The sequence below is a fragment of the Podarcis liolepis genome (assembly GCF_965112155.1).
Source record: "Podarcis liolepis genome assembly, chromosome: 2".
Lineage (NCBI taxonomy): Eukaryota > Metazoa > Chordata > Lepidosauria > Squamata > Lacertidae > Podarcis > Podarcis liolepis.
The window spans coordinates 115,066,030-115,092,466 of NC_139555.1; the positions used below are offsets into that span (position 1 = coordinate 115,066,030).

General features: G+C 48.6%; 2 protein-coding genes and 1 long non-coding RNA gene across 5 annotated transcripts in view; 1 reads left to right on the forward strand and 2 right to left on the reverse strand.

Annotated features, from left to right (window-relative positions):
* LOC310701318 (uncharacterized protein) overlaps positions 1–23,410 on the reverse strand; it is a 45,429-nt gene extending 22,019 nt beyond the window's left edge. The window contains exons 1-2 of one of the 2 annotated variants that reach the window (XR_014523001.1): positions 21,970–23,410; positions 9,186–13,803 (exon numbers count right to left, since the gene is read on the reverse strand). Coding sequence is in view for 1 of the 2 variants with exons in the window: in XM_083492037.1 (XP_083348163.1) it covers positions 12,137–13,803; positions 21,970–22,324 (2,022 nt within the window). In the remaining variant the exon portion in view is untranslated. Of the gene's footprint in view, positions 1–6,168; positions 13,804–21,969 lie in introns of those variants that run through there. The other variant, XM_083492037.1, reaches the window with a different exon arrangement.
* The window catches only part of LOC310701172 (uncharacterized protein), an 83,151-nt gene extending 58,375 nt beyond the window's left edge, over positions 1–24,776 (reverse strand). Inside the window, exon 1 of one of the 2 annotated variants that reach the window (XM_083491597.1) lies at positions 24,586–24,776. The gene's annotated coding sequence lies outside the window, so the exon portion shown is untranslated. Of the gene's footprint in view, positions 1–2,055; positions 2,292–24,585 lie in introns of those variants that run through there. The other variant, XM_083491596.1, reaches the window with a different exon arrangement.
* LOC310702268 lies at positions 22,649–23,999 on the forward strand. The gene is made up of 2 exons (XR_014523420.1): positions 22,649–22,739; positions 23,487–23,999. It is a non-coding gene; the product is annotated as an uncharacterized lncRNA (long non-coding RNA).
* Positions 24,777–26,437: the final 1,661 nt, after the last annotated feature.

A 26,437-nucleotide genomic window follows, 5' to 3' on the forward strand; every position in this document is an offset into this window, starting at 1 on the left:
CTGGAATGGATTAATCCATTTTGCATTACTTTCTACGGGACAGCACGCCTTGGTTTTGGAACGCTTTGGTTTTGGAAGACTTCCAGAACAGATTAAATTTGAGAACCGAGGTACCACTGTAACTCCTAAGATTTAAAATCCTGGAAGGAGAAAATCTGCCCCCACTACTTTATGAAAGGGATTCAAGAAACAAAGAGCTGCTTCTGAGAAGGCCTCACCCCTTCCTTCTTCCTGTCAGGAACTTCCTTCCATTTGTCTCCTCTCCATCTTTTCCTCTTTCTCCCTCCACCATCCTTCTATCCCTCTCCCCATCTCCTCTCCCTTGGAACTCACCAGATTTCTCCAAGGGTCCTGGGAGGGAATGCTCAGAGGTTGTGGGGAGGGATGCAGGAGACAGCCTGACCAGGTCAACCGTCCATCTTCCTCCTTCCATCCTGGCCAGGGTTGCAGGTTCAGTCTCAGCTAGGTTTGCAGCTTCAGCTTCCTGAGGAGCGCAGAAGCCAGAGCAAGTTGCAGCTTCCTGGGAGGGAGGGAAGAAGAAGCAGCCAAGGGAGTCTGAGAGCCCCTGCAGGGATTCTCCTGCCGAAGACATTCTGCTGCCCCTGGAGAAGCCCCAATTGGGCACCCCCTTCCCAAGAGCCCCCACCCATTTTCAAACACCTTTGGCAATTCCTTTCACCTGCCTGCCCCACCTCCCTTCCTAAGGCTGGCACGGTATGCACATTAGTGGCCTGAGAGTAGGTCCCTTGGAACTTAAGAGTTCATCTGCAAAGGACTGCTCTGAATGGCCCTTGCATGGAGAAGAAGGAAGCCCCTTGCTTGCATCAGGACCCCTGGGAGAGGCGGGGGATCCGCCCACTGCTCCCTCCGCCCTCGCTGCCCCCTCCTCTGCCCTCCTGCCCTGCAAACACCCTTTGCTCTTGTTGCTCAGGGGAGAGAGGCAGGAAGAGCCTTCAAACCCATCCCTTTCCTCCTCTGCTGCCCAGTGAGAGGGGAAGGAGCTGCAGCGCCTGGTTCACTTCATGGTTTACTGGGATTGTGAATGAACACGTCCTCCGCCTTCCATGCGGTGGGAGTGCGGGGGGTTAAAAGTGGTGAGGAGACCCCCCCTCCAGTCCTTTTGGGAAACAGGAGCTTTGGTCAGGAGTAAACAACTTAGATGGCAAGTTCACCAGAGAAGCACTTTGGAGCACTGCTTGCTCTTACTATGTGTTTGAACCTAGAGGACAACATACACGTTTACACCCCCTGGTTCCTTAAAGAGGGCATTTCTTTATATTTGAGGGCCATTTCTACAAAACAGTAGTCTTATGATGGCAGCCCTGTACAGGAAGTATTTCGATGTTTTAAATTTTTTGGTGTTTTTGATGGAAATCGCCCAGTGGTTGAGGCAACACAGTCAGATGGGCAGGGGGCAAGCAATGAATTATTTATTTTTATTTTACTCTTATTCTTATTAGTATTATTCCCTCCTAAGCCCAACCTGTTATGCATGCTGATCAGAGACTTTGTCCCAACCCCAACCCCCTTGAACGCAAGAGGGCTTCCTATTTTTACAGCTATTCTTCACATTTCTATACTGCCCTTCCTCCAAAGATCACAGGGCAGCTTACAAGAGAAAAACACAGAGATGCATAGCAGAGTAAGAAATAAAAACAACCCACCCACCCATAATTCATTTGTGAAGTCCATAGATTGTTTAATGAGCCAAACCCCTGGGAGAAGTGCAATGCTTTCGCCTGTTGCCTAAAGATAAGGTCCTCCTCCGAGGGGTCTTCTGCTGGGGTATAGATATTAAAATTAAAGTTAATACTTTTATAAAGGCGATCCTGGCCAGCAATGCCCACCTCTCTCCCCTTGCCCGCCTCCTTCCCTGCAACTCCCTTTGCGCCAGATCCCTGCAGGAGGAAACATCTCTCTCCCCCCCCCTTCAAGGCTCCCTTTAAGGAAACAGCTCCCTTCCCTCCCTTCTCTTCTCCCCGTCCCGGGGCTTCTCATCTTGGACCCCCTCGCAAAGCCCCTTCCCTCCTTCCCCGCCACTGGCTTTGCACTCACCCGAAATCCCAGGCAGCGGGGGCGGGAATGGGAGCCCCCGCGTGGGAGGCAGGGAGTGAGGGCGGTTAATTAGGAGGCTTGATTTGGAAGAAGCCCCCTCCTCCGCCTCCGCAGGATGCAGCCCCGCTTCCCGCCTCCCTCCCTCCTTCCTTTGCAAGCCCCAATTTTATCTCTGCTGGTGAAGCCGGAAGTGGAAGCAACTCAGAGGAGGAAGGAGAAGTTTCTCCCCACGTTCAGCCTCTTGTCTGTTATTTGATAAATGGGGGGAGGAAAACCTTGTAGCACCCAACCAATGGGAAGACGAGGGAGGGAATGTATACATAGGGAAAATAAGTTCATACATTGCCCCAGCTGGACTGTGCCTGCTTTGGACCCCCGCTTTTGCAAGGCCGTATTGTCCTCAATAGGGACGCGGGTGGCGCTGTGGGTAAAACCCCAGAGCCTAGGGCTTGCCGATCAGAAGGTTGGCTGTTCGAATCCCCGAGAAGGGGTGAGTCCTGTTGCTCTGTCTCTGCTCCTGCCAACCTAGCAGTTCAAAAGCACATCAAACTGCAAGTAGATAAAGAGGTACCTGTTGTAGACAAAATCTGCCCATATTCCCTTATGGGGGACACAAGAGCCTTTATAGAGTCCTTTGCAGGTTCTCCATCAGTTGGAGAAAATAACAGAGGCCAACCAGAGAATATTGAGAAGCAAAGCAGCTAGTAAGCCTGATCTTTATTGAACTGTTGCAACAGGGTGCTCCCCTCACATGCAGGAGAATGGAGGAGGACCCAGAACAAAAGTGTGCCTGCCCTTATATAGCCCTTTTAAATTCCCTGCCCTCAAGACCACCCCTCCATACATCATACATACATCACAGAAAAGGCGGTCTGCAACAGAAATTTGAATATTGTTGCTTTTCCTGTGCTGCTCCAGACATGTGGTCCACATATCTATGTATGTGCTTGGTTGGTACATTTATGAACATTTATTATATATAAGACCTTAAATTTTTTTATTACATACCGCTCCAGCGGGAAGGTAAATGGCGTTTCCGTGCACTGCGCTGGTTCAGAAGCGGCTTAGTCATGCTGGCCACATGACCCGGAAGCTGTACGCAGGCTCCCTCGGCCAGTAAAGTGAGATGAGCACCGCAACCCCAGAGTCGTCCGCAACTGGACCTTATGGTTAGGGGTCCCTTTACCTTCAGTCCTCAATAAACTCTTTACTGCTTCACCAATTTTGTTCAGATGGTGTTTTAAGGAAAGGGGATCAAGGGTCTCAGGACCCACTTCTTATAATGTATGAAGTAGCTTATAGCAAAAAAGCCTAATAACTCTTCTGGGTAACTGAATAAATTATTTTAATAAATATTTAAATGGAGAACATATTTTGCCTTCTCATGTTCATGCAAACATGGTTCTACTCCAATCTCACTTAGTATTAAATTGTGTGTGGACATAGCAGACGCCACAGAGATTTCTCCAAGTGGTTCTTTATAGTAAGCTGGAACTGAACTGAACAGCAAACATCTCAGCCGGCCTGCTTTTATAGGCAGCCGGCTGTCAACACTGTAACAACAACCACCTAGGGTTTCCCGCCTAAATTGACTGATGTGGACCCGAGTGAAAACTATATACACAATACCCCTGGTGGCCAGGATGAGAACCTCATAGTCCCCACTTCCACCTCAGCAAAGAATTTTTTATACAGAAATCTCCTGGACAGAAGTCTCCCTGTTTGCATTACAGGGAAGGCTCAGCCTCTGTCTACCTTATTGCACTCTCAATACACACAATGTCTTTTGCAGTGTCCTGTATTCTCCTCAAAGAAACACTCCAGAGACACAGGAACAGTGACAGGCGGCAGCAGCAGCAGCAGTTTGACAGATTAGCTGGGGATTTTGATCCAGAAAAGGAGCAGAGGGGGAAAGGTTAAGCAGAACCCCACCCCCCGGGGTCACCCTTAGGTGTGCTCAGTCTTCACCTGCTTCATGACTCCACCTTGCATGAGAAAGAAGGATGGAGCTCCAGGAAACAGGAAGTGGTCCTTCAACCAGCCAGGACACCTCACCATCACAGACAGATCCAGTCTCCTGCTGGGGAGTCAAGATTGGCCCTGGGATGGCAGAGAGAGGAAGGGTAGGGACCAGCGCCAGAAGGAATGGCAGGGCTCCAGATGCTCCCTTGGACCCCCCCCCCAATCCCTTGACACCAAGGGAGCTCCTCTTCTGGGGCTGAAAGCATTGGTGTGGAGGTTTGGTTTTTGTCAGGATTGCAAGGAAGGGGGAAAAGGAAACGTAAAACACACCCACCCATGGACACACTAAGAACTGAATGAAAATAGGCCTGTCTGAAGGAATAGGTACTGGAGAACATAATGTGGGGTGTAGCTGTAATGCTCACCTGCTTCCCTGGACTGGTCTTTTCTTGGGGTCAGGGAGCTGAGGTAGTCGATCAACATGAAGTTCCCAGGTTACCTTTCCTTCTGGTCAGCTATTCCAGCTCTTGTCTCCCCCCCATTTCTGTCTTCATGGAGGGTCAAAGGCTATGCACTTTGTATAGACGTAACAACAACCAACACCTGGTATCTCCTGGGTGCACCAAGGGGGCCTCCTTCTGCATTGTCAGCAAGTGACAACTGTCATGGAACAATCCCCAGTGTCTCTGCAGAAAATGTTACTGATGGGCTTGTAGGGGCAGGGGAGAAAGGCAGTCTGCTAGGTGGATAGGGTTGTGGGATAGAAATGTCAATAACCAAAGACTGAACTGGAATAAATGTGTAACCTCCCTCAAGATTCTTTGTGGTTGTTTTGTGCTTTCACATTAACTAAATCTGCTGCAAAACAACAACAGAAATGGAAGTGAGCTGGAAGAACCTGAAGAAAAAATAGGATTTTTTAAAAATAAACAATAGACTGGCAAAAATAAGAGAAAGTATAGAAATGCTTAAATGCCCCTATTAATATAAATGAAATAAAAGAAGGAATTGTGACTTCTAAGAATGGTAAAGTCCCTGGTCCAGATGGTATTTCTATAAAGAATTACAAAAAATTGGAAGAGACCATATTACCGATGTTAGAAAAAATAATGAACAAAATTTTAGAAGGAGGACAAGTGCCAGAATCATGGCAAGAGGCCCTAATTACATTGATACTGAAATATGGATCCAATTTAGAGTAAATTAAAAATTATAGACCAATCTCATTTCTAAATTCAGATTATAAATTATTTGCAAAAAAATTAGTCAATAAATTGAAAAAGATCCTGGCAAGATTAATAAAGAAAGATCAGTCAGGCTTCCTACGCAGAGGACAAATTTACAGCAACGTAAGATTGGTAGTAGATACAATAGAATACCTAGAATGAGACCAGATAAAAAGGCAGCCCTGATCTTGGTGGATGCGGAGAAAGCATTGGATAATGCTTCAGGGGCATTCATGCAAAAAACTTTGGAAATGATGAGTTTGGGTGAGAAAATATGTAGTGGTATAAAAGCGATTTATAATTCCCAAAAGGTCAGACTAATTATAAATGGTGAAACATCAGAAGCTTTTAATATCTCTAAGGGAACAAGACAGGGCTGCCCTCTTTCTCCTCTCCTCTTTATCACACTTCCGGAAGTGATTCTGAAAGCAACCAGAGAAGACCCTAAAATAGAAGGAATTAAAGTTGGACAAAGGGCCTATAAGGTCAGAGCCTTTTCAGACAATCTAATATTTACAACAGAAAACCCTCTAGAGCAGCGGTTCTCAACCTGTGAGTCCCCAGATGTTGTTGGACTACAACTCCCATCATCCTTGAGCTCTGGCCTTGCTAGCTAGGGGTGAAGGGAGTTGTAGTTCAGCAACATCTGGGGGCCCACAGGTTGAAAAAGGCTGCTAGTAGGATTGTAGTAAGATTGGAAAAAACAAGGCCAAGAATAAAATACAAAACTCAGACTTAAAAGAAAGGGGAGGCTTTTCCCTTCCAGATCTCAAAATTTACTATGAATTAGCTTGTCATACTCGGATTTGGGATTGGATTAAATTGGAGAAAGAAGAGGCAATAGAACTGGAAGGACATGACAGCATATTTGGTTGGCATGCATATTTGTGGAATGGGGGGGGAAAGTACACAAAGGACTCAACAATACTATAATAAGTTTTTAATAAAGGTATGGGGAAAATACAAAGAATTATTGGAACCCCAAACTCCATGGTGGCTATCACCCATTGAAGCACTATCACTTAACATGTCAACAATGAAAGGAATATGGCCAACATACAGAGAATTACTAACAGAACAAGAAGGAAAGTTAAAATTGAAAGACTATGATGAGATATAGGAAGATTTAGTGATGGTGATGGATATTTGTTGTGAGAAAGAAAATCAATAAAAATAATTATAATAAATGGGAAGGAAAGGAAAAAGAAAGGCATTTGGACAATTATCACGATTCAAAATTAATAAAGAAAAAACAAAACTCCTGGTAAAATAATTAGATATACAAGAAAAAGTAAAGTTAGAAATAGAAACAGGACTTAAAATTACTAACAGAGCAAAGTATTCAGCCATCATGACTGCGTCCCAGCAACCCTGATACCTGGTTTCCATCTCTTTCATGTCCTGATGGAATCTCTCCCCCTGCTCGTCACTCATTGAACCCAGGTTCTCAGGAAACCGGTCCATATGTGAAAATAGGTAGTGCATCTTGATGCTCATGTTGCAGCCCAGGTTCCTGAAAGCAGTCAGCATGTTGTTGACAAGTTCTGCATAGTTTCTGGCCTTATTGTTGCCAAGAAAGTTCTTCACTGCCAGAACAAATGCCTTCCACGCTTCCAGTTCCACTTCGTTCATTGAGTTTCCGAACTCTGGATCTCTGATGAGCTGATGGATCTGAGTACCGTCAAAGATGCCAACTTTCAACTTCTCCATGGTCAATCCTGGAAAAGCCTGGCACAAGTAAGTGAAGCAGTCACCATCCTTGTCCAGAGCCTTGGTGAACTGCTTGATTAAGCCGAGCTTGATGTGCAGCGGTGGGAAGTGTATTCTGTCTCTGTCCACCAGAGGGTCGTTGATGACATTCCTTTCTTTGCAAGGCACCAATTCCTCCCGCACAGGCCAGTCCTTCTTCGTGTAATGCTGAGCACGGTCCCTACTATCCCACATGCACAGAAAACATGGGTACTTGGTGAAGCCAGACTGTTGTCCCAACAAAAAGTTAACCATCTTCAGGTCAACACAAATAAACCACTTATGCTGATCATAACCAATTTTCTACAGCACATACTTCACCGCTTCATAGTTCTCCTTCAGTGTACTCGAGTGAGCCAGGGGTATAGAGGCAAACTGGTTGCTGTTGTGTAGCAGAACAAATTTCAGTGATCACTTGCTGCTGTCAATGAACAGTCTCCAATCTTTGGGTTTGTACTGTGGCACTCCAAGCTTGAGCAGAAGCTGTGCAATATCTGCACAGTACACCAAGTCCTTCTCTTCCGAGAAAAAAAACGGAGGCACTCTTGATGCCTGTTGCGGAAGAAGCTGATGCGAGCACTGTCAGAGAGGAGGTTTTTTCCCTTCAATCTGGATGCCAACAGTTCGGCAGAGTCCTTTGACAAGCTGAGGTTGTGAACTAGATCATTCAACTCCTTTTGGGAAAATGGATGTGGAGCATCATCTTCAAGAACCACTTCTTCTTCATGTCCTTCAACACTGGAGGCATCTTTGTCACTAATGTCAGGAAGTTCTCCAAAGATAGGCACTGGAATTTCATGACAATGAGCTACAGGACGACGTGCTGATTGAAGACCAGGATTAACTTAGTTTTGATCCCTCAACTTTATGCTTTGCTGCACCAAGATTTCAAGGTTTTATGACTTCAAACTGATCCCTTTTCGACATAATCACCCAGAACTATCGGACCTGAATACTTCTTGTCATTAAAATAATCATTTCCAATCAAAACAATTATTCGACATGGCATTTTACCCCCACCAACTTCTTCTAAAATGCTCCACACAAGCGTACATGTGAACAAAAACGTAAAAAAATGACATGTGGCCATAGCTCAAAAACTTGACCTGGTTCAGCAAAACCAATGTGATTTTTGGATTCAGCGCATCAGATTCGTCCTAAATCAACTGAAAAAATACAGACAACAAATTTGTTGTTGGCCAGTGTAATAGATTACAGATGGGGAAAAAATAAAACAATAAGACATACAGGAATAGGCTGGTTTCAATACACTCAATTAAATGCAATTTTTGAGGAAGACAAAAAAGTAAATGGATTTGATACAAAATTATTTGAAATAGACAAAGAATTGATTATAAATGATGATAAAATTTTATCCAAATTGTATTTATCCAAAATGTATAAACTATTATTAAATTGGCACTTAAAAGACAAAGGGGTTAAAGATGTCATGGTCAAATGGGCACAAGATTTCGGTCATACAATTGATTTAGAATAATGGGAAAACTTATGGAAAAGAGACATAAGATTTACAGCATGTTATACAATAAAATATTTTTTTTTAAAAAAAATGATGTACAGATGGTATCTTAAACCCTCGAAATTGGCTAAAATGTACCAAAACACCAGTGGAAAGTGTTGGAGGTGCAAACTTAAAGAAGGGAATTTCTCCCATATGTGGTGGACGTGCCCTTAAATAAATTTGGGGTACCATTAATGAAGAATTAAATAAAATGTTACGACATACTTTCCCCAATAAACCAGAAATGTTTTTTTGGGCCTATTAACAACAGACATCCCAAAAGAAACAAAAGAATATTTTTGTATGCAGTAATGGACCTGTCCTTGCCGCTGCTTGTCCACCAGGTTTCTCTTACGCACAGCAACTCAAGTCATGTGGGCAGGGAGGGGGTGGTGGTTTGCAGTGATTTGTAGGAAGTCATTAATTTGCACCAGGCGTCCTATTGGGAAGACCCAGTTCTCTGAGTGCATGTTCTTGAAGTTGGACAATAGGGGCAGTACAGGATTCCTTTTGGTGTACCGATCTCCCCCGCACCAAGAATTCCCTGCCTGAACTGCTTCAGGTTGTGGCAGATGTTCTCCTGGAGACACCTAGTTTGATTGTCCTGGGGAATTATAACATTCACGCCGACACAACCTTACAAGGGGCTGATTGGATGTGGAAAGCATGGCCTCCATGGGGCTGTCCCTGAGTAAGTTTGGCCCAACTCATAGCCGCGGACATGCCTTAGACCTGGTGTTCACCTCTATGGATGTTGGTGATCTGACACTAAGTAAAAGCGAATGTAAAGAAGTGTCATGGTCAGATCACTTCCCGATGCAACTGGACTTCTCCACAACCCTTCCCCTCTGCAGGGACGTGGGACCGATTTGGGTGGAAAGCCCCTGCAACTTAATGGATCCAAATGGTTTCCAGAGAGTGGCAGGGGATGTTTTATCCCATGCTGATGGCCTTTCAGCTGATTCCCTGGTGGCCCGTTGGAATGTGGAGTTAACCAGGGCTATTGACTGTCTGGCAATGAAGAGCCCACTCCGATTGCATGGAGCCCGGACAGCCCCATGGTTTTCCATGGATCTGAGGGTAACAAGACGGCTAGAGCGCCAGTGGCAGAAACCTCATTCTAAATCTGACTGGACACGGGTTAGAGCTCAACATCAAGCCTACCAAATAGCGATAGCGAAGGTGAAGAAAACCTTCTTCACCCCCTATATTGCATCTGCAGAAAACAGCAGCAGGAGACTCTTTCAGGTGGTTAGCAATTTAATGGAACCATCTCTCCAATGGAGCCTGGTACAGGCCACATGATCTCCTGCAATGATTTTGCAAAGTTTTTTTGCAGATAAAGTCACTCAGATTCAGAGAGGTAGACTCCCCCGTGGGAGCAGGGCGGGGGCTGGCGAGTGCTAGAGTCCTGTCTAGTAAAGATGCATGGGATCAATTCCAATCTGTTACATCCGAGGATGTGGACAGGCTGCTTGGACGAGCGAAACCAACCACCTGTCTCCTTGATCCTTGCCCATCCTGGCTCATAAAAGCTAGCCGGGAAGGGCTGGGCGATGGGCTCCATGGGGTGGTGAATGCTTCTCTCTGTGAGGGAGCCTTCCCAGACACACTGAAAGAGGCAGTTACAGTGGTACCTCTGGTTAAGAACTTAATTCGTTCTGGAGATCTGTTCGTAACCTGAAGCACTGCTTTAGCTAATCGGGCCTCCTGCTGCCGCTGTACGATTTCTGTTCTCATCCTGAAGCAAAGTTCTTAACCCGAGGTAATATTTCTGGGTTAAAAAAAATTTCTTTAGACCCAACCAATACGGCCAACTATCGCCCAGTCTCAAATCTTCCATTCTTTGGCAAGGTGATTGAGTGGGTGGTTACTGAACAACTCCAGGGAAGCCTGGAAGATGTGGACCATTTGGATCCCTTCCAGTTGGGATTCAGGCCTCATCATGGGACTGAAACTGACCTGGACATGATGATTTCCGGCGGGCTAGGGACAAAAGTGAGAGCTGTTTCCTAGTTCTGCTGGATCATTCAGAGGCTTTTGACACCATCGGCCATAACAACCTTTTGGACCGTCTAGAGGGGCTGGGAGCTGGAGGAACTGTTATACAGTGGTTCCGCTCCTTCCTCCTGGGCCGTGTTCAGAAAGTGGTGTTGGGGAATGAGTGTTCAGACCCCTGAGCTCTCACTTGTGGAGTGCCTCAGGGTTCCGTCCTCTCCCCATGCTTTTCAACATCTACATGAAGCCGCTGGGAGAGATCAGGGGGTTTGGGCTGGATGTTCATCAGTATGTGGATACCCAGCTCTACCTCTCTTTCAAATCAGAACCAGTGAAGATGGTGAAGGTCCTGTGTGAGTTCCTGGAGGCGGTTGGAGGATGGATGGCAGCTAACATATTAAAGTTGAATCCCGACAAGGCAGATGTCCTGTTTTTGAGAGACGGGAGGCAGGCAGGTGTGGAGGACTCCCTGGTCCTGAATGGGGTAACTGTGCCCCTAAAGGACCAGGTGCACAGACTGGGAGTCATTTGGGACTTGCAGCTGTCAATGGAAGCGCAGGTCAATTCTGTTTACCAGCTTCATCTGGTACGCAGGCTGAGACCTTATCTGCCCGCAGACTGTCTTGCCAGAGTAGTGCAGGCTCCAGTTATCTGCCACTTGGACTACTACAATACGCTCTACGTGGGGCTACCGTTGAAGGTGATCCAGAAACTGCAATTAATCCAGAATGTGGCAGCTAGACTGGTGACTGGGAGTGGCCGCCGGGACCACATAACACTGCTATTGAAAGACCAACATAGGCTCCCATTGCATTTCTGAGCACAAATCAAAGCGTTGGTGCTGACCTTTAAAGCGCTAAACGGCCTCGATCCAGTATACCTGAAGGAGAGTCTCCACCCCCAACGTTCTGCCTGGACACGGAGGTCCAGCACCAAGAGCCTTCTGGCAGGTCCCTCACTGTGAGAAGTGAAGTTACAGGGAACCAGGCAGAGGGCCTTCTCGGAAGTGGTGCCCTCCCTGTGGAATTCCTTTCCCCCCAGATGTCAAAGGAAAAAACAGCCACCAGACTTTAAAATGCATCTGAAGGCTGCCCTGTTTAGGGAAGCTTTTAATATCTGAAGGACTATTGTATTTCAATATTTTGTTGGAAGCCACCTAGAGTGGCTGGGGAAATCCAGCCAGATCGGCGTGGTACAAATAAAAATTATTATTATTGAAAACACTGCCAATTTTTCATACATTTATATAGTTTCCCGCCTGTGTGAATTATCTTCTGAATATTAAGGTCTCCATTCCCTCTGAAGCTTTTTCCACATTTCATAAATCTGGTTTTCCCCATGTGAGTTAGCGGATGTTTCCTAAGGTTCCATATTGACTTAAGCTTTTCCCCTGTGGGACTTCGCCAATGTAATGTAAGTTTATCCTCTCTGTTGAAGCTCTTCCCACATTCAATACGCTCCAAAGGTTTCTCCCCCGTATGAGTTTGTTGGTGTATTCTAAGTGCTCTACTTTTGCTGAAGCTCCTTCCACATGCCATACATTAAAATGGTTTCTTCCCCGTGTGTTCGTTGGTGTCTTATAAGGTGTCTATATCGACCCAAGCTTTTTCCAAATTCTGTACATTTAAATGGTTTCTCCCGTGTGAGTTTGTTGGTGTCTTCTAAGGCATGCATATCGACTGAAGCTCTTTCCACATTTAATACATTCAAATGGTTTCTCCCCTGTGTGAGTTCGTTGATGTTTTCTAAAGTTTCCACTATCACTGAAGCACTTTCCACATTCAATACATTTAAATGGTTTCTCCCCCGTGTGAGTTCGTTGGTGTATTCTAAGGTGTTCGCTTCTACTGAAGCTATTTCCACATTCAATACATTTAAATGGTTTCTCCCCCGTGTGAGTTTGTTGATGTATTCTAAGTGTTCCACTTTCACTGAAGCTCCTTCCACATTCAATACATTTAAATGGTTTCTCCCCCGTGTGAGTTCGTTGGTGTATTCTAAGGTGTCCACTTTCACTGAAGCCCTTTCCACATTCAATACATTTAAATGGTTTCTCCCCCGTGTGAGTTCGTTGGTGTATTTTAAGTGTTCCATATCGACTGAAGCACTTTCCACATTCAATACATTCAAATGGTTTCTCCCCCGTGTGAGTTCGTTGGTGTCTTCTAAGTGTTCCATATCGACTGAAGCACTTTCCACATTCAATACATTTAAATGGTTTCTCCCCCGTGTGAGTTCGTTGGTGTCTTCTAAGTGTTCCACTTTCACTGAAGCTCCTTCCACATTCAATACATTTAAATGGTTTCTCCCCCGTGTGAGTTCGTTGGTGTATTCTAAGGTGTCCACTTTTACTGAAGCTTTTTCCACATTCAATACATTCAAATGGTTTCTCCCCCGTGTGAGTTCGTTGATGTTTTCTAAGGTTTCCACTTTCACTGAAGCTCATTCCACATTCAATACATTTAAATGGTTTCTCCCCCGTGTGAGTTCGTTGGTGTATTCTAAGTGTTCCACTTTCACTGAAGCTCCTTCCACATTCAGTACATTTAAATGGTTTCTCCCCCGTGTGAGTTCGTTGGTGTATTCTAAGGTGTCCACTTTCACTGAAGCCCTTTCCACATTCAATACATTTAAATGGTTTCTCCCCCGTGTGAGTTCGTTGGTGTATTTTAAGTGTTCCATATCGACTGAAGCACTTTCCACATTCAATACATTCAAATGGTTTCTCCCCCGTGTGAGTTCGTTGGTGTCTTCTAAGTGTTCCATATCGACTGAAGCACTTTCCACATTCAATACATTCAAATGGTTTCTCCCCCGTGTGAGTTCGTTGGTGTCTTCTAAGTGTTCCACTTTCACTGAAGCTCCTTCCACATTCAATACATTTAAATGGTTTCTCCCCCGTGTGAATTCGTTGGTGTATTCTAAGGTGTCCACTTTTACTGAAGCTTTTTCCACATTCAATACATTCAAATGGTTTCTCCCCCGTGTGAGTTCGTTGATGTTTTCTAAGGTTTCCACTTTCACTGAAGCTTTTTCCACATTCAATACATTCAAATGGTTTCTCCCCCGTGTGAGTTCGTTGATGTTTTCTAAGTTGCCCATTTCGACTGAAGCTCTTTTGATAGTCCTTACATTTAAATGGTTTCTCCTCTATGTGAATTTGTTGATGTGTCCTCAGTTTTCCACTGTGACTAAAGCACACCCCACATTCCATGCATTGAAACTGTTTCTTTGTTCTTCCTAATGAATTCAAAGATGGCTCCATAGAATTCTGGCCATCATCTTCCTCACCTGTTTGGGAGTGGGGGAGGGGGAAGAGAATCCTGTTAAGAATTTCAGGGAAAACAAGAAAGGAACTGAACACATGTCAGTCCCAGTATCCTTTCTCCACTGTCTCCTTTCTCCACTGTCCTCTCTATGTTCCAAACTTTTAGGAATGCAGGTGAGATAATGGCAAGAAAAACACATGATCACTCCATTCACACTTAATAAACTGCATTATTTTATAATCTGAGGTGGAATTGGCTTCTTAGACACATCTCGGTATTTCTCTTTTCCCAGGTAGGAAACGATCACAGGCTTGAGTAGCAGTCTCTCCTATGACTAAGAAGTAAAACTTTTGTGTTACTATGCCACATGTAACTGTAAAAATATTGCAGTATATTAGAACAGGCATCTCCAAACTTGGCCCTCCAGATGTTTTGGTACTACAAAACCCATCATCCCTGACCACTGGTCCTGTTAGCTAGGGACGTTGGGAGTTGTAGTCCCAAAACATCTGGAGAGCCAAGTTAGGGGATGCCTGTATCAGAACATAAGAAGAGCCTGCTCGATTGGGCAAAGGCCCACCTAGTCCAGCATCCTCTTCTCACAGTGGCCTGCTAGATGCCTGTGGGAAACCAGCAAGCAGGATTTGTGTATAAGAGTTTTTTTGCTGCTGATTGCTTAAATTTTATCCTTCCCGATTGCTGCACGGCAAATTTAAGTCCCCCCCCAATCGTAATTAAGGCTTTTTTCATCCCACTTGCATACTTGAGCAGCAAATTTAAGCCCCCCACCTTATCAATATTAAAGCCGTTACTGGTTGCAGTGTTCTGAGGTGACATTTGGTGCTTTAGTTTTTCCCCATTTGTCAGGGGTTCAGGAGCAGAGACGAGGGCAAGGGAGGAAACAGAGAGTGAAGGGGAGGAGTCCGAAGGAAAGATGAGCGATGACGACGACCCGAGATCTCCGAGTCTTTCCAGTGAATCGGAAGATTCACAGAAAGGAGCGCCAGTGACCAGAGCAAGGGGGGAGCTTAGGGGGACACCCCAGGAAGAAGGGACAAAAGGGGGTTCAGAGAGCAGCAGTGGGAAATCAGGGCCAACATCCCCAACAGAGCGCAGTGGGGAGGAAGGGCGCAAGGCATCGGGATCAGGCGGCTCGCCGCAGGGGGGAGGACATGAGTCAGGAGTGGCCACACCTCCATCGGAGAGAGAAGAAACGGTCAAACGGAAAGTGGGAGGTTGGGCGCGCGCGCCAAGTTCAAATGCACAGGAAGGCAGCACAGTAAGCAGCCCGGAAAGGGAGCCAGGTCCTAAAGCCCGCCGCAAGGAGACAGAAGGGTCCGGGGGGTCAGCGTCAGAAGAGTCCCGGAAGGAAGAGACCACGGGGGGCAGAGGGACCCAGAGAAGAACAGTCAGGCGGAAAAGGTGGAGTAAGGCTAGGGTATTAAGTTGGTGTACAGGGGGCGGAGACTCAGACGGAGCTTCGCCGGTCTAGCTTATAAGACGTAGAGTTGCGCGCTGCAGCTTGGAAATGGAAACTGTAAATCAATAAAGACTTTTATACAGTGAATGCTGGCTAGCGTGATCCTCTGTGAGCTCGGATCTGGAAGCAGCTCTGACAGTAAGCTCCGTCTCCAAAAATCTTGGCACCTAAAACCTAGCAGAAAGGGGTGAAGACTGGTGCCTACTCACGAGCTCACGAACGGCAGACAAGATGACTGCTGAACAGCAGATAGCGGATCTGCAAGAAGCAGTGAGGCAACTGAATGCCGAGGTACTCGCATCCAGGAAGAGAGAGGGAGAAGCAGCCGCCGCTTACCAGGATCTCCAGGTCAGGTTGGAAATGCTTACGAAGCAAGGGCAACTGACACCCAAACCGGAGGGAATTGGGTTGGGGAGAAGAGCAGGCGGTCTAGTATCTCACTTCGATGGGAATTTACAACAGTACCCCAACTTCCGAGCAGATGTACAGTGTGCGCTGCAACTGCTGGACAAGGACTTTAGAGATGAGCAAGAGAAGGTGGGGTTTATCATGTCCCATTTGCATGGAGATGCTAAAGCATGGCTGCGCAATTTGTGGAGAGATAAGGATCCGGCGCTCCAAAGTGCGGATGCCTTCCTTAAAGCGATGGATGCGTGCTTTTTATCAAGCATAGACGTGGATCTTGCCCGGAAAGAGGTGCACGGACTGAAGCAGGGGAGGGCCAGTGTAAGGCAGTATCATGCCCGCTTTTTTGCACTGGTCAGTGCCCTGGAATGGGACAGAGATTCGGCTCCAGTCAGAGACCTGTTTTGGGAAGGCTTGAGCGGAGCGGTTAAAGACGAAATTGCAAGGGGGGAGAGACCCCGGACCACGCAGGTCGTTCAGAGGGCGCTGACGGTTGGGGTGCGGCTGGAGGAATGTCCATGGAGCAGGGACGAAGGGCGTGGAGGGCGCGAACCAGCGAGAGGGTTCTCCTTCGTTCCCAGAGAAGCAGCGCGTGCGCAATCCACGCCTCCGCCAGGAGGGGGAGCGGAACCTATGGAGGTTGGCGGTGCCAGGGCTCAGTCAGCAACCAGAGCCCTAGCGCCAGGAGCAGTCAAAGCGAAGCCTCCTAGAGGGAACAGGAAATGTTACATCTGCGAAAGTCCTCAACACATGGTGAAAGAGTGTCCCCAGAGGATCCACAAGCTCAATGCAGCCTCTGCAACGGTGACTGCAGCTACTCAGCACGGAGACTCACAGCAGGGAAATGACGGAGTCTGGCTGGAGACAGAGGCACTGGGGCCCAGCCAGATGAGTCAGTGAAGCAGTCCCCAGAGATTTTGCAGCCCACAGACCCCCTCCCGCCCAAACCAGTAGTGCAGCTCACTGCATCACTTCAGCTACCCAATGGCCTCACTCTGGACGTGCCAATCACCGTTGACTCAGGAAGCAATGCGGACTTTATAGGGCAGGACTTTGTCGATAAACACGCTATACAGCTGCTGCCTGCCACGCTGCCCCTGCAGGTCGTCACAGTGGATGGCAGGGAGCTGCTAGGGGGGCAGGTGGTGAAGCAAACGCCACCAATGGTGATGCGACTTGGAAATCACAGGGAAGTCATCAGTTTTAATGTCACCAGACTGTCGGACACGCCTATTGTCTTGGGCATGAGTTGGCTGGACAGACACAGTCCGACGTTGGCTTGGTACCAGCGGCAGCTGGTCTTCGGCTCATCATATTGCGCTGAACACTGCATTCTGCCCCGGCAGGAGGGAGAGGAGGAGGAGGCACAGCTGCAGCTGGGGACGCTGCAAGCAATCCCCCACAAATACGCAGGATTTTTGGAGGTTTTCTGCGAGAAGGAGGCGGACAGGCTACCCCCCCACAGACCATATGACTGCAAAATTGACCTACTGCCAGGGGCAGCGCTACCAAAAGGGAAGCTGTATTCCATGTCTGAGGACGAACTACAGGAACTCAAAGAGTTCATAGATCATAATTTGGAGCGCGGCTTCATCCGTGAGTCCAAGGCAGTGGGGGGCAGTCCTGTATTCTTTGTTAAGAAGAAGGACACGCCCCCAAAAAGGCTCGTGGTGGACTATCAGACCTTGAACAGCATGACCAAGCCATCGGACTTCCCCATGCCCAGGATCGACGACCTCCTCGCAACGGTACGCAAGGGCCGCGTGTTCACCAAGTTGGACCTGCGAGGGGCGTACAACCTCATTCGCATGTGGGAAGGAGATGAGTGGAAGACAGCCATGTTCACGCCCCTAGGCACCTACGAATACAGAGTTATGCCTTTTGGACTACAAAATGGCTCCCACTGTTTTCAAGCTTTCATGCATCACGTGTTAGCGGGGCTCCTCTACAAGACGTGTGTCTGCTTCTTGGATGACATCCTGATATTTTCTGAATCGCAGCAGGATCACGACAGAGACGTCAAGGAAGTGCTGAGCAGGCTACAGCAGCATAGGCTGTACGCCAAGCTGGAAAAGTGCCAGTTCGACGTGACGGAGGTGGATTTCCTGGGCTACAAGTTGTCAGACAAGGGGCTCGCCATGGACAGCGCCAAGGTTCGCGCGGTGTTGGATTGGAAAAGCCCGCGCAACCGGAAGGAGGTCCAGCGGTTTGTCGGCTTTGCGAACTTCTATCGCAAGTTTATCAGGGGGTTTGCTATGCAAACGGCGGCCATCACAGACACGCTCAGCTCCAAGAAGAAGAAGTTCATCTGGACGGAACAGGCGGAGCAGTCCTTTCAGGCACTCAAGCGTCTCTTCGCGTCGGAAGAGCGGCTGCTGCATGTCAACCCCAGCAGGCCGATGAGGGTGGAGACGGACGCTTCAGACAGAGCCGTGGGAGCAGTCTTGTTGCAGCAAGACCCGCAGGGGGCTTGGAGGCCGGGAGCGTTTTACTCCAAGAAGCTCAGCAAATCTGAACAGAACTACACCATCTGGGACAGGGAGTTGCTGGCCATTCATGCAGCATTCAAGGCGTGGAGGCACTTCCTGATCGGCGCCAAACACACGGTGCAGGTCTGCACGAACCACAAGAATCTAGAGCACTGGCGCACGGCGCAGTTCCTGAACCAGAGGCAGATACGTTGGGCTGAGTTCTTTGCGAACTTCGACTTCCGCATAGAGTATGTCCCGGGAGACACCAACGTCATGGCGGATGCCCTATCCTGTAAACCGCAGTACCTGGAGGAGGCGACGCCAGCGGCGGCCATACACATCTTCGCACCGACAGTGTGGGCGTGCGCTTCGGCAACAGTGGACCTGGATGCGGTACGGCGAGCGTTGCAGGATGACTCCTTTGCGCAAGCTAAGATGGCAGAGGTGCACAGGGGCACGGCGGCGACCGACGAGTTCCAGGTGCGCGATGGATTGCTCATCCGTAAGGGGGCCATCTACGTACCGGGAGACGACCTTCGCGCCAAGGTGCTGCAGCAGCTGCACGACGCGCCCACTGCCGGGCACTTTGGCACGGAGAAGACGATGGAATTAGTCGCTAGAGACTTCTGGTGGCCCAGAATGCGAGGGGAAGTCGCGGACTACGTGGCGAGGTGCGACACCTGCCAGAGGGCCAAACCAGTGCACAGACCGCCGGCCGGACTGCTGGAACCGCTGCAAACCCCGTTCGAACCGTGGGAGAGAGTGGCCCTGGACTTTGTCACGGATCTACCCAGCTCGAGGGGCAAGACAGCGGTGCTCGTGGTGGTGGACTTGTTCACCAAGATGGCGCATTTCATTCCGTGTGCGAAGGTGGCCACGGCGGAACAAACCGCTAAACTGTTCATAGATCACGTGTTCAAGGTTCACGGTCTGCCGCGGTCTATACTGTCCGACCGGGGGCGCCAGTTCATCTCGAACTTCTGGCAGAAGCTGATGGGCTTCCTGAACGTCAAGATCAACCTGGCGTCGGCGAGACACCCGCAGACCAACGGCCAAGCGGAGCGAGTCAATGCCATCATGCAGCAGCACCTGAGATGTTATGCAAACCAACAACCTGCAACGTGGGTGGATTACCTGCCACTCACCGAGTTCGCCTACAACAACACGAAGCACGTGTCCACAGGGGTGATGCCGTTCTTCGCCAACAATGGAAGGCACCCCAGAACCTTCCCGGGACTGGAAAGAATGGGGGAGGGGGAGCCGCAGGCAGCAGACGCGTTCGCGTCGGAGTTGCAGGAGGTCCACGATCAGCTCAGGCGGCAGCTGGAGCTAGCTAAGCATGCATACAAGGTGCAAGCGGACAAACACAGGTGGGTCGGCGAAGAGATCCAAGTGGGAGACTGGGTCTGGTTGGCAGCCCACGCAGTGCCGGCCAGATCGTTGGCAAAGAAGAAGCTAGGGCATAAGCAACTGGGGCCCTACCTAGTCGAGGCACAGGTCAACCCGGTGGCCTTCCGGCTGACACTTCCGGAGGGATCCAGGATGCATCCGGTGTTTCACAGATCAGTGCTCACTCCCTACAAGGCTCCTCAGATTTCAGGAGCCAGGAACGGCACCGAGTCCGCTCCGGAGGGGGACCGAGCAGGGTGGAGTATCACAGGAGGAGCCCCTCAACGAGGTCACAGAGATTTTGGACTCTAGATGGGGGGAAGAGGGGGTAGAATACCTTCTCGCCAGAGAGGGCACCCCAGCCAGTGCCAACAGCTGGGTGCCAGGCTACGCTTTGGAGGAACCTCTGCTCAAAGAAGAGTTTCATGCCCTCTTCCCGCACAGGCCCATGCCCGCCGAGTTTTTCGACGACTGGCTTTTCACACCCACGCTTTCCGCCAGCACGTTCCTGGGGTTCGACTCGGACGAGGAACCGACACTGGAAACGCGTTCCCCGGAGGGGTCACCCTCGGGATCTGCCTCAGAACCCTTGTATTGGTGGAATGATCGACCAGAGGAGCAGTGGCGCAGGAAGTGGCTGGAGGGTCCAGTTCGAGCGACGGACCCGGGAGCGACCGACGCAGAGACGGACGTGGATGTGTTCAGGGAGGATCTTGGGTTCGAGCACGGCGGCACAGAGATGGAAGAGGAGGTGACCGTCGTCGACGAACGCAGGGAGGAAGAACCGGAAGTCTTCAGCTGGATGCCCGCCACAGGAAGCGAACTGTATCCGGCATTCGTCCCCAGGCCGATGGAGCACCTAGCATCCACACCTGAAGGAGGGGAGGGGGGAAGGGGGGGCTTCGAGGGGGGGATGGATGTCAGGGGTTCAGGAGCAGAGGCGAGGGCAAGGGAGGAAACAGAGAGTGAAGGGGAGGAGTCCGAAGGAAAGATGAGCGATGACGACGACCCGAGATCTCCGAGTCTTTCCAGTGAATCGGAAGATTCACAGAAAGGAGCGCCAGTGACCAGAGCAAGGGGGGAGCTTAGGGGGACACCCCAGGAAGAAGGGACAAAAGGGGGTTCAGAGAGCAGCAGTGGGAAATCGGGGCCAACATCCCCAACAGAGCGCAGTGGGGAGGAAGGGCGCAAGGCATCGGGATCAGGCGGCTCGCCGCAGGGGGGAGGACATGAGTCAGGAGTGGCCACACCTCCATCGGAGAGAGAAGAAACGGTCAAACGGAAAGTGGGGGGTTGGGCACACGCGCCAAGTTCAAATGCACAGGAAGGCGGCACAGTAAGCAGCCCGGAAAGGGAGCCAGGTCCTAAAGCCCGCCGCAAGGAGACAGAAGGGTCCGGGGGATCAGCGTCAGAAGAGTCCCGGAAGGAAGAGACCACGGGGGGGAGAGGGACCCAGAGAAGAACAGTCAGGCGGAAAAGGTGGAGTAAGGCTAGGGTATTAAGTTGGTGTACAGGGGGCGGAGACTCAGACGGAGCTTCGCCGGTCTAGCTTATAAGACGTAGAGTTGCGCGCTGCAGCTTGGAAATGGAAACTGTAAATCAATAAAGACTTTTATACAGTGAATGCTGGCTAGCGTGATCCTCTGTGAGCTCGGATCTGGAAGCAGCTCTGACACCATTATTTCATTTTTGTTTGTGTGGCCTTTTCATTTTTGACTGTGGCTTGTTTTTTGTTTTAATTTTAATTTTTATCATCTACAATGCTGTCTTATTTATTTTATGGTACAGAACATTGATTATTGTTTTCATTTTATGGATCAATGGTCTTGTTAGATAGTAAATTTCATGTTAAACTGCTGTTTTAGGGGTTGCTTTTAAAAGTCTGGAACGGATTCATCCATTTTGCATTACTTTCTATGGGAAAGCACGCCTTGGTTTGGAATGCTTTGGTTTTGGAAGACCTCCGGAACCGATTATGTTTGAGAACCAAGGTACCACTGTAACTCCTAAGATTTAAAATCCTGGAGGAAGAAAATCTGCCCCCACTACAGGGATACCTCTGGTTACGTACTTAATTTGTTCCGGAGATCCGTTCTTAACCTGAAACTGTTCTTAACCTGAAGCACCACTTTAGCTAATGGGGTCTCCTGCTGCTGCTGCGCCACAGGAGCACGATTTTTGTTCTCATCCTGAAGCAAAGTTCTTAACCCGAGGTACTATTTCTGGGTTAGCGGAGTCTGTAACCTGAAGCGTATGTAACCCGAGGTACCACTATACTTTATGAAAGGGATTCAAGAAACAAAGAGCTGCTTTGGAGAAGGCCTCACCCCCCTCCTCCTTAATATCATGAACTTCGTTCCATTTGTCTCCTCTCCATCTTTTCCTCTTTCTCCCTCCACCTTCCATCTATCCCTCTCCCCATCTCCTCTCCCTTGGAACTCACCAGATTTCTCCAAGGGTCCTGGGAGGGAATGCTCAGAGGTTGTGGGGAGGGATGCAGGAGACAGCCTGACCAGGTGAACCGTCCATCTTCCTCCTTCCATCCTGGCCAGGCTTGCAGGTTCAGTCTCAGCGAGGTTTGCAGGTTCAGCTTCCTGAGGAGCGCAGAATCCAGAGCAAGTTGCAGCTTCCTGGGAGGGAGGGAAGAAGAAGCCAAGGGAGTCTGAGAGCCCCTGCAGGGATTCTCCTGCCCAAGACATTCTGCTGCCCCTGGAGAAGCCCCAATTGGGCACCCCCTTCCCAAGAGCCCCACCCATTTTCAAACACCTTTGGCAATTCCTTTCACCTGCTTGTCCCATCTCCCTTCCTAAGGCTGGCACGGTATGCACATTAGTGGCCTGAGAGTAGATCCCATGGAACTTAAGAGTTCATCTGCAAAGGACTGCTCTGAATACATGGGTGGCCCTTGCATGGAGAAGAAGGAAGCCCCTTGCTTGCATCAGGACCCCCTGGGAGAGGCGGGGCATCCACCCATTGCTCCCTCTGTCCTCCCTGACTCCTCCTCTGTCGTTCTGCCCTACAAACACCCTTTGCTCTTGTTGCTCAGGGGAGAGAGGCAGGAAGAGCCTTCAAACCCATCCCTTTCCTCTGCAGCCCAGTGAGAGGGGAAGGAGCTGCAGCGCCTGGTTCACTTCAGATACACACATGGTTTACTGGGTTTGTGAATGAACACGTCCTCTGCCTTCCATGCGGTGGGAGTGGGGTGGCTTAAAAGTGATGAGGTCAAGCTTGCAAAAATCTATCATTTGCCTGACAATAAATGTTGGAAATGTAAAGAAACTGAAGGAACTTTTTATCACCTTTGGTGGACGTGCCCAAGGATTAAGGCTTTCTGGGAAAAGATCTATAATGAAATTAAAAAGGTACTTAAGTACACGTTTACTAAAAAACCAGAGGCTTTTCTCCTGGGCATGGTCGGCCAATTGGTGTCCAAGAAGGATAGAACATTTTTTATGTATGCTACAACAGCAGCAAGAATACTCATCGCAAAGTACTGGAAGACACAAGATTTACCCACCGTGGAAGAATGGCAGATGAAGGTGATTGACTATATGGGTTTGGCTGAGATGACGAGCAGAATCCGAGACCAGGGAAGGGAAACAGCGGAAGAAGATTGGAGAAAATTTAAGGACTATTTAACGAAATATAGCAAAATCAATGAGTGTTAAAATGATGTTGGATTAGAAATGAAGGAGTTAATAGCGATAATGGTTAAATTAAGGAGAGTAAGCAATATTAAAAGTAAGTTAAAAAATAAGGGAAGGATTTGCTGAAAATAAATTTGAAATTGGAATACAGAAAGGGGAGGTAAGAGGAAGTCGGGAAAGTAAGCTACAAGAAATTAAGAATTGAACTTATATATGTTTTATGTTTTATTATGTTTTGTGTTGTGTTTTGTGTGTGTGTGTTTTGTTAAATTTGTTGAAACCTTAATAAAAAATATTTATTAAAAAAAAAAAGTGATGAGGAGACCTCCCCCCTCCATTCCTTTTGGGAAACAGGAGCTTTGGTCAGGAGTAAACAACTTAGATGGCAAGTTCACAAGAGAAGCACTTTGGAGCACTGCTTGCTCTTACTATGTGTTTGGACCTAGAGGACAACATACACGTTTACACCACAGGACTCCTTAAAGAGGGCATTTCTTTAAATTCAAAGACCATTTCTACAAAACAGTAGTCTTATGATGGCAGCCCTATGTAGGAAAGTTTTCAATGTTTTAAAATTTGGGGTGTTTTTGTTGGAAGCCGCCCAGAGTGGCTGAGGCAACACAGTCAGATGGGCAGGGGGCAAGTAATGAATTATTCTTATTAGTATTATTCCCTTCTAAGCCCATCCTGTTATGCATGCTGATCAATGACTTTGTCCCATCCCCCCCCCCTTGAACGCAAGAGGGCTTCCTATTTTTACAGCTATTCTTCACATTTCTATACTGCCCTTCCTCCAAAGATCACAGGGCAGCTTACAAGAGAAAAACACAGAGATGCATAGCAGAGTAAAAAATAAAAACACCCCCCCCCCCCATAATTCAGTTGTGAAGTCCATAGATTCTTTAATGAGCCAAACCCCTGGGAGAAGAGCAATGCTATCGCCTGTTGCCTAAAGATAAGGTCCTCCTCCGAGGGGCCTTCTGCTGGGGTATAGATATTAAAATTAAAATTAATACTTTTATTAAGGCGATCCAGGCCAGCAATGCCCACCCCTCTCCCCTTGCCCGTCTCCTTCCCTGCCAGTGGCGTAGCGTGGGGGGTGCAGGGGGGGCCCGGCCGCACCGGGCGCAGCATCTGGGGGTTAGGGTTAGGGGGCGCAAATCCACGGGTTAGGGGGCGCAAATTACTTGCCTTGCCCCGGGTGCTGACAACCCACGCTACGCCACTGTTCCCTGCAACTCCCTTTGCACCAGATCCCTGCAGGAGGAAGCTTCTCCCCCCTCCCCTTCAAGGCCCCCTTTAAGGAAACAGCTCCCTTCCCTCCCTTCCCTCCTCCCCGTCCCGGGGCTTCTCATCCTGGACCCCCTCGCAAAGCCCCTTCCCTCCTTCCCCGCCCTTTGCTTTGCACTCACCCGAAATCCTGGGCAGCGGGGGCGGGAATGGGAGCCCCCGCGTGGGAGGCAGGGAGTGAGGGCGCTTAATTAGGAGGCTTGATTAGGAAGCAGCCCCCTCCTCCGCCTCCGCAGGATGCAGCCCCGCTTCCCGCCTCCTCCCCTCCCATCTTTGCAAGCCCGGAGATGATCTCTGCTGGTGAAGCCGGAAGTGGAGGCAACTCAGAGGAGGAAGGAGAAGCTTCTCTCCACGCTCAGCCTCTTGTCTGTTACTTGATAATTGGGGGAAGGAAAGCCTTGTAGCACCCAACCAATGGGGAGAGGAGGGAGGGAACGTGTGCATAGGGAATAAAAGCTCATTCTTCACTCCAGCTGGACTGTGCCTGCTTTGGAGCCCCATATTGTCCTCAATAAGGGACGCTGGTGGCGCTGTGGGTAAAACCCCAGAGCCTAGGGCTTGCCAATCAGAAGGTTGGCTGTTTGAATCCCCGTGAAGGGATGAGTCCCGTTGCTCTGTCTCTGCTCCTGCCAACCTAGTAGTTGGAAAGCACATCAAACTGCAAGTAGATAAAGAGGTACCTGTTGTAGACAAAATCTGCCCATATTCCCTTATGGGGGACACAAGAGCCTTTATAGAGTCCTTTGCAGGTTCTCCATCAGTTGGAGAAAATAACAGAGGCCAACCAGAGAATATTGAGAAGCAAAGCAGCCAGTAAGCCTGATCTTTATTGAACTGTTGCAACAGGGTGCTCCCCTCACACGCAGGAGAACGGAGGAGGACCCAGAACAAAAGTGTGCCTGCCCTTATATAGCCCTTTTAAATTCCCTGCCCTCAAGACCACCCCTCCATACATCATACATACATCACAGAAAAGGCGGTCTGCAACAGAAATTTGAATATTGTTGCTTTTCCTGTGCTGCTCCAGACATGTGGTCCACATATCTATGTATGTGCTTGGTTGGTACATTTATGAATATTTATTATATATAAGACCTTAAATTTTTTTATTACATACCGCTCCAGCGGGAAGGTAAATGGCGTTTCCGTGCACTGCGCTGGTTCAGAAGCGGCTTAGTCATGCTGGCCACATGACCCGGAAGCTGTACGCAGGCTCCCTCGGCCAGTAAAGTGAGATGAGCGCCGCAACCCCAGAGTTGTCCGCAACTGGACCTTATGGTTAGGGGTCCCTTTACCTTTAGTCCTCAATAAACTCTTTACTGCTTCACCAATTTTGTTCAGATGGTGTTTTAAGGAAAGGGAATCAAGGGTCTCAGGACCCATTTCTTATAATGTATGAAGTAGCTTATAGCAAAAAAGCCTAATAACTCTTCTGGGTAACTGAATAAATTATTTTAATAAATATTTAAATGGAGAACATATTTTGCCTTCTCATGTTCATGCAAACATGGTTCTACTCCAATCTCACTTAGTATTAAATTGTGTGTGGACATAGCAGACGCCACAGAGATTTCTCCAAGTGGTTCTTTATAGTAAGCTGGAACTGAACTGAACAGCAAACATCTCAGCCGGCCTGCTTTTATAGGCAGCCGGCTGTCAACACTGTAACAACAACCACCTAGGGTTTCCCGCCTAAATTGACTGATGTGGACCCGAGTGAAAACTATATACACAATACCCCTGGTGGCCAGGATGAGAACCTCATAGTCCCCACTTCCACCTCAGCAAAGAATTTTTTATACAGAAATCTCCTGGACAGAAGTCTCCCTGTTTGCATTACAGGGAAGGCTCAGCCTCTGTCTACCTTATTGCACACTAATTACACACAATGTCTTTTGCCGTGTCCTGTATTCTCCTCAAAGAAACACTCCAGAGACACAGGAACAGTGACAGGCGGCAGCAGCAGCAGGAGCT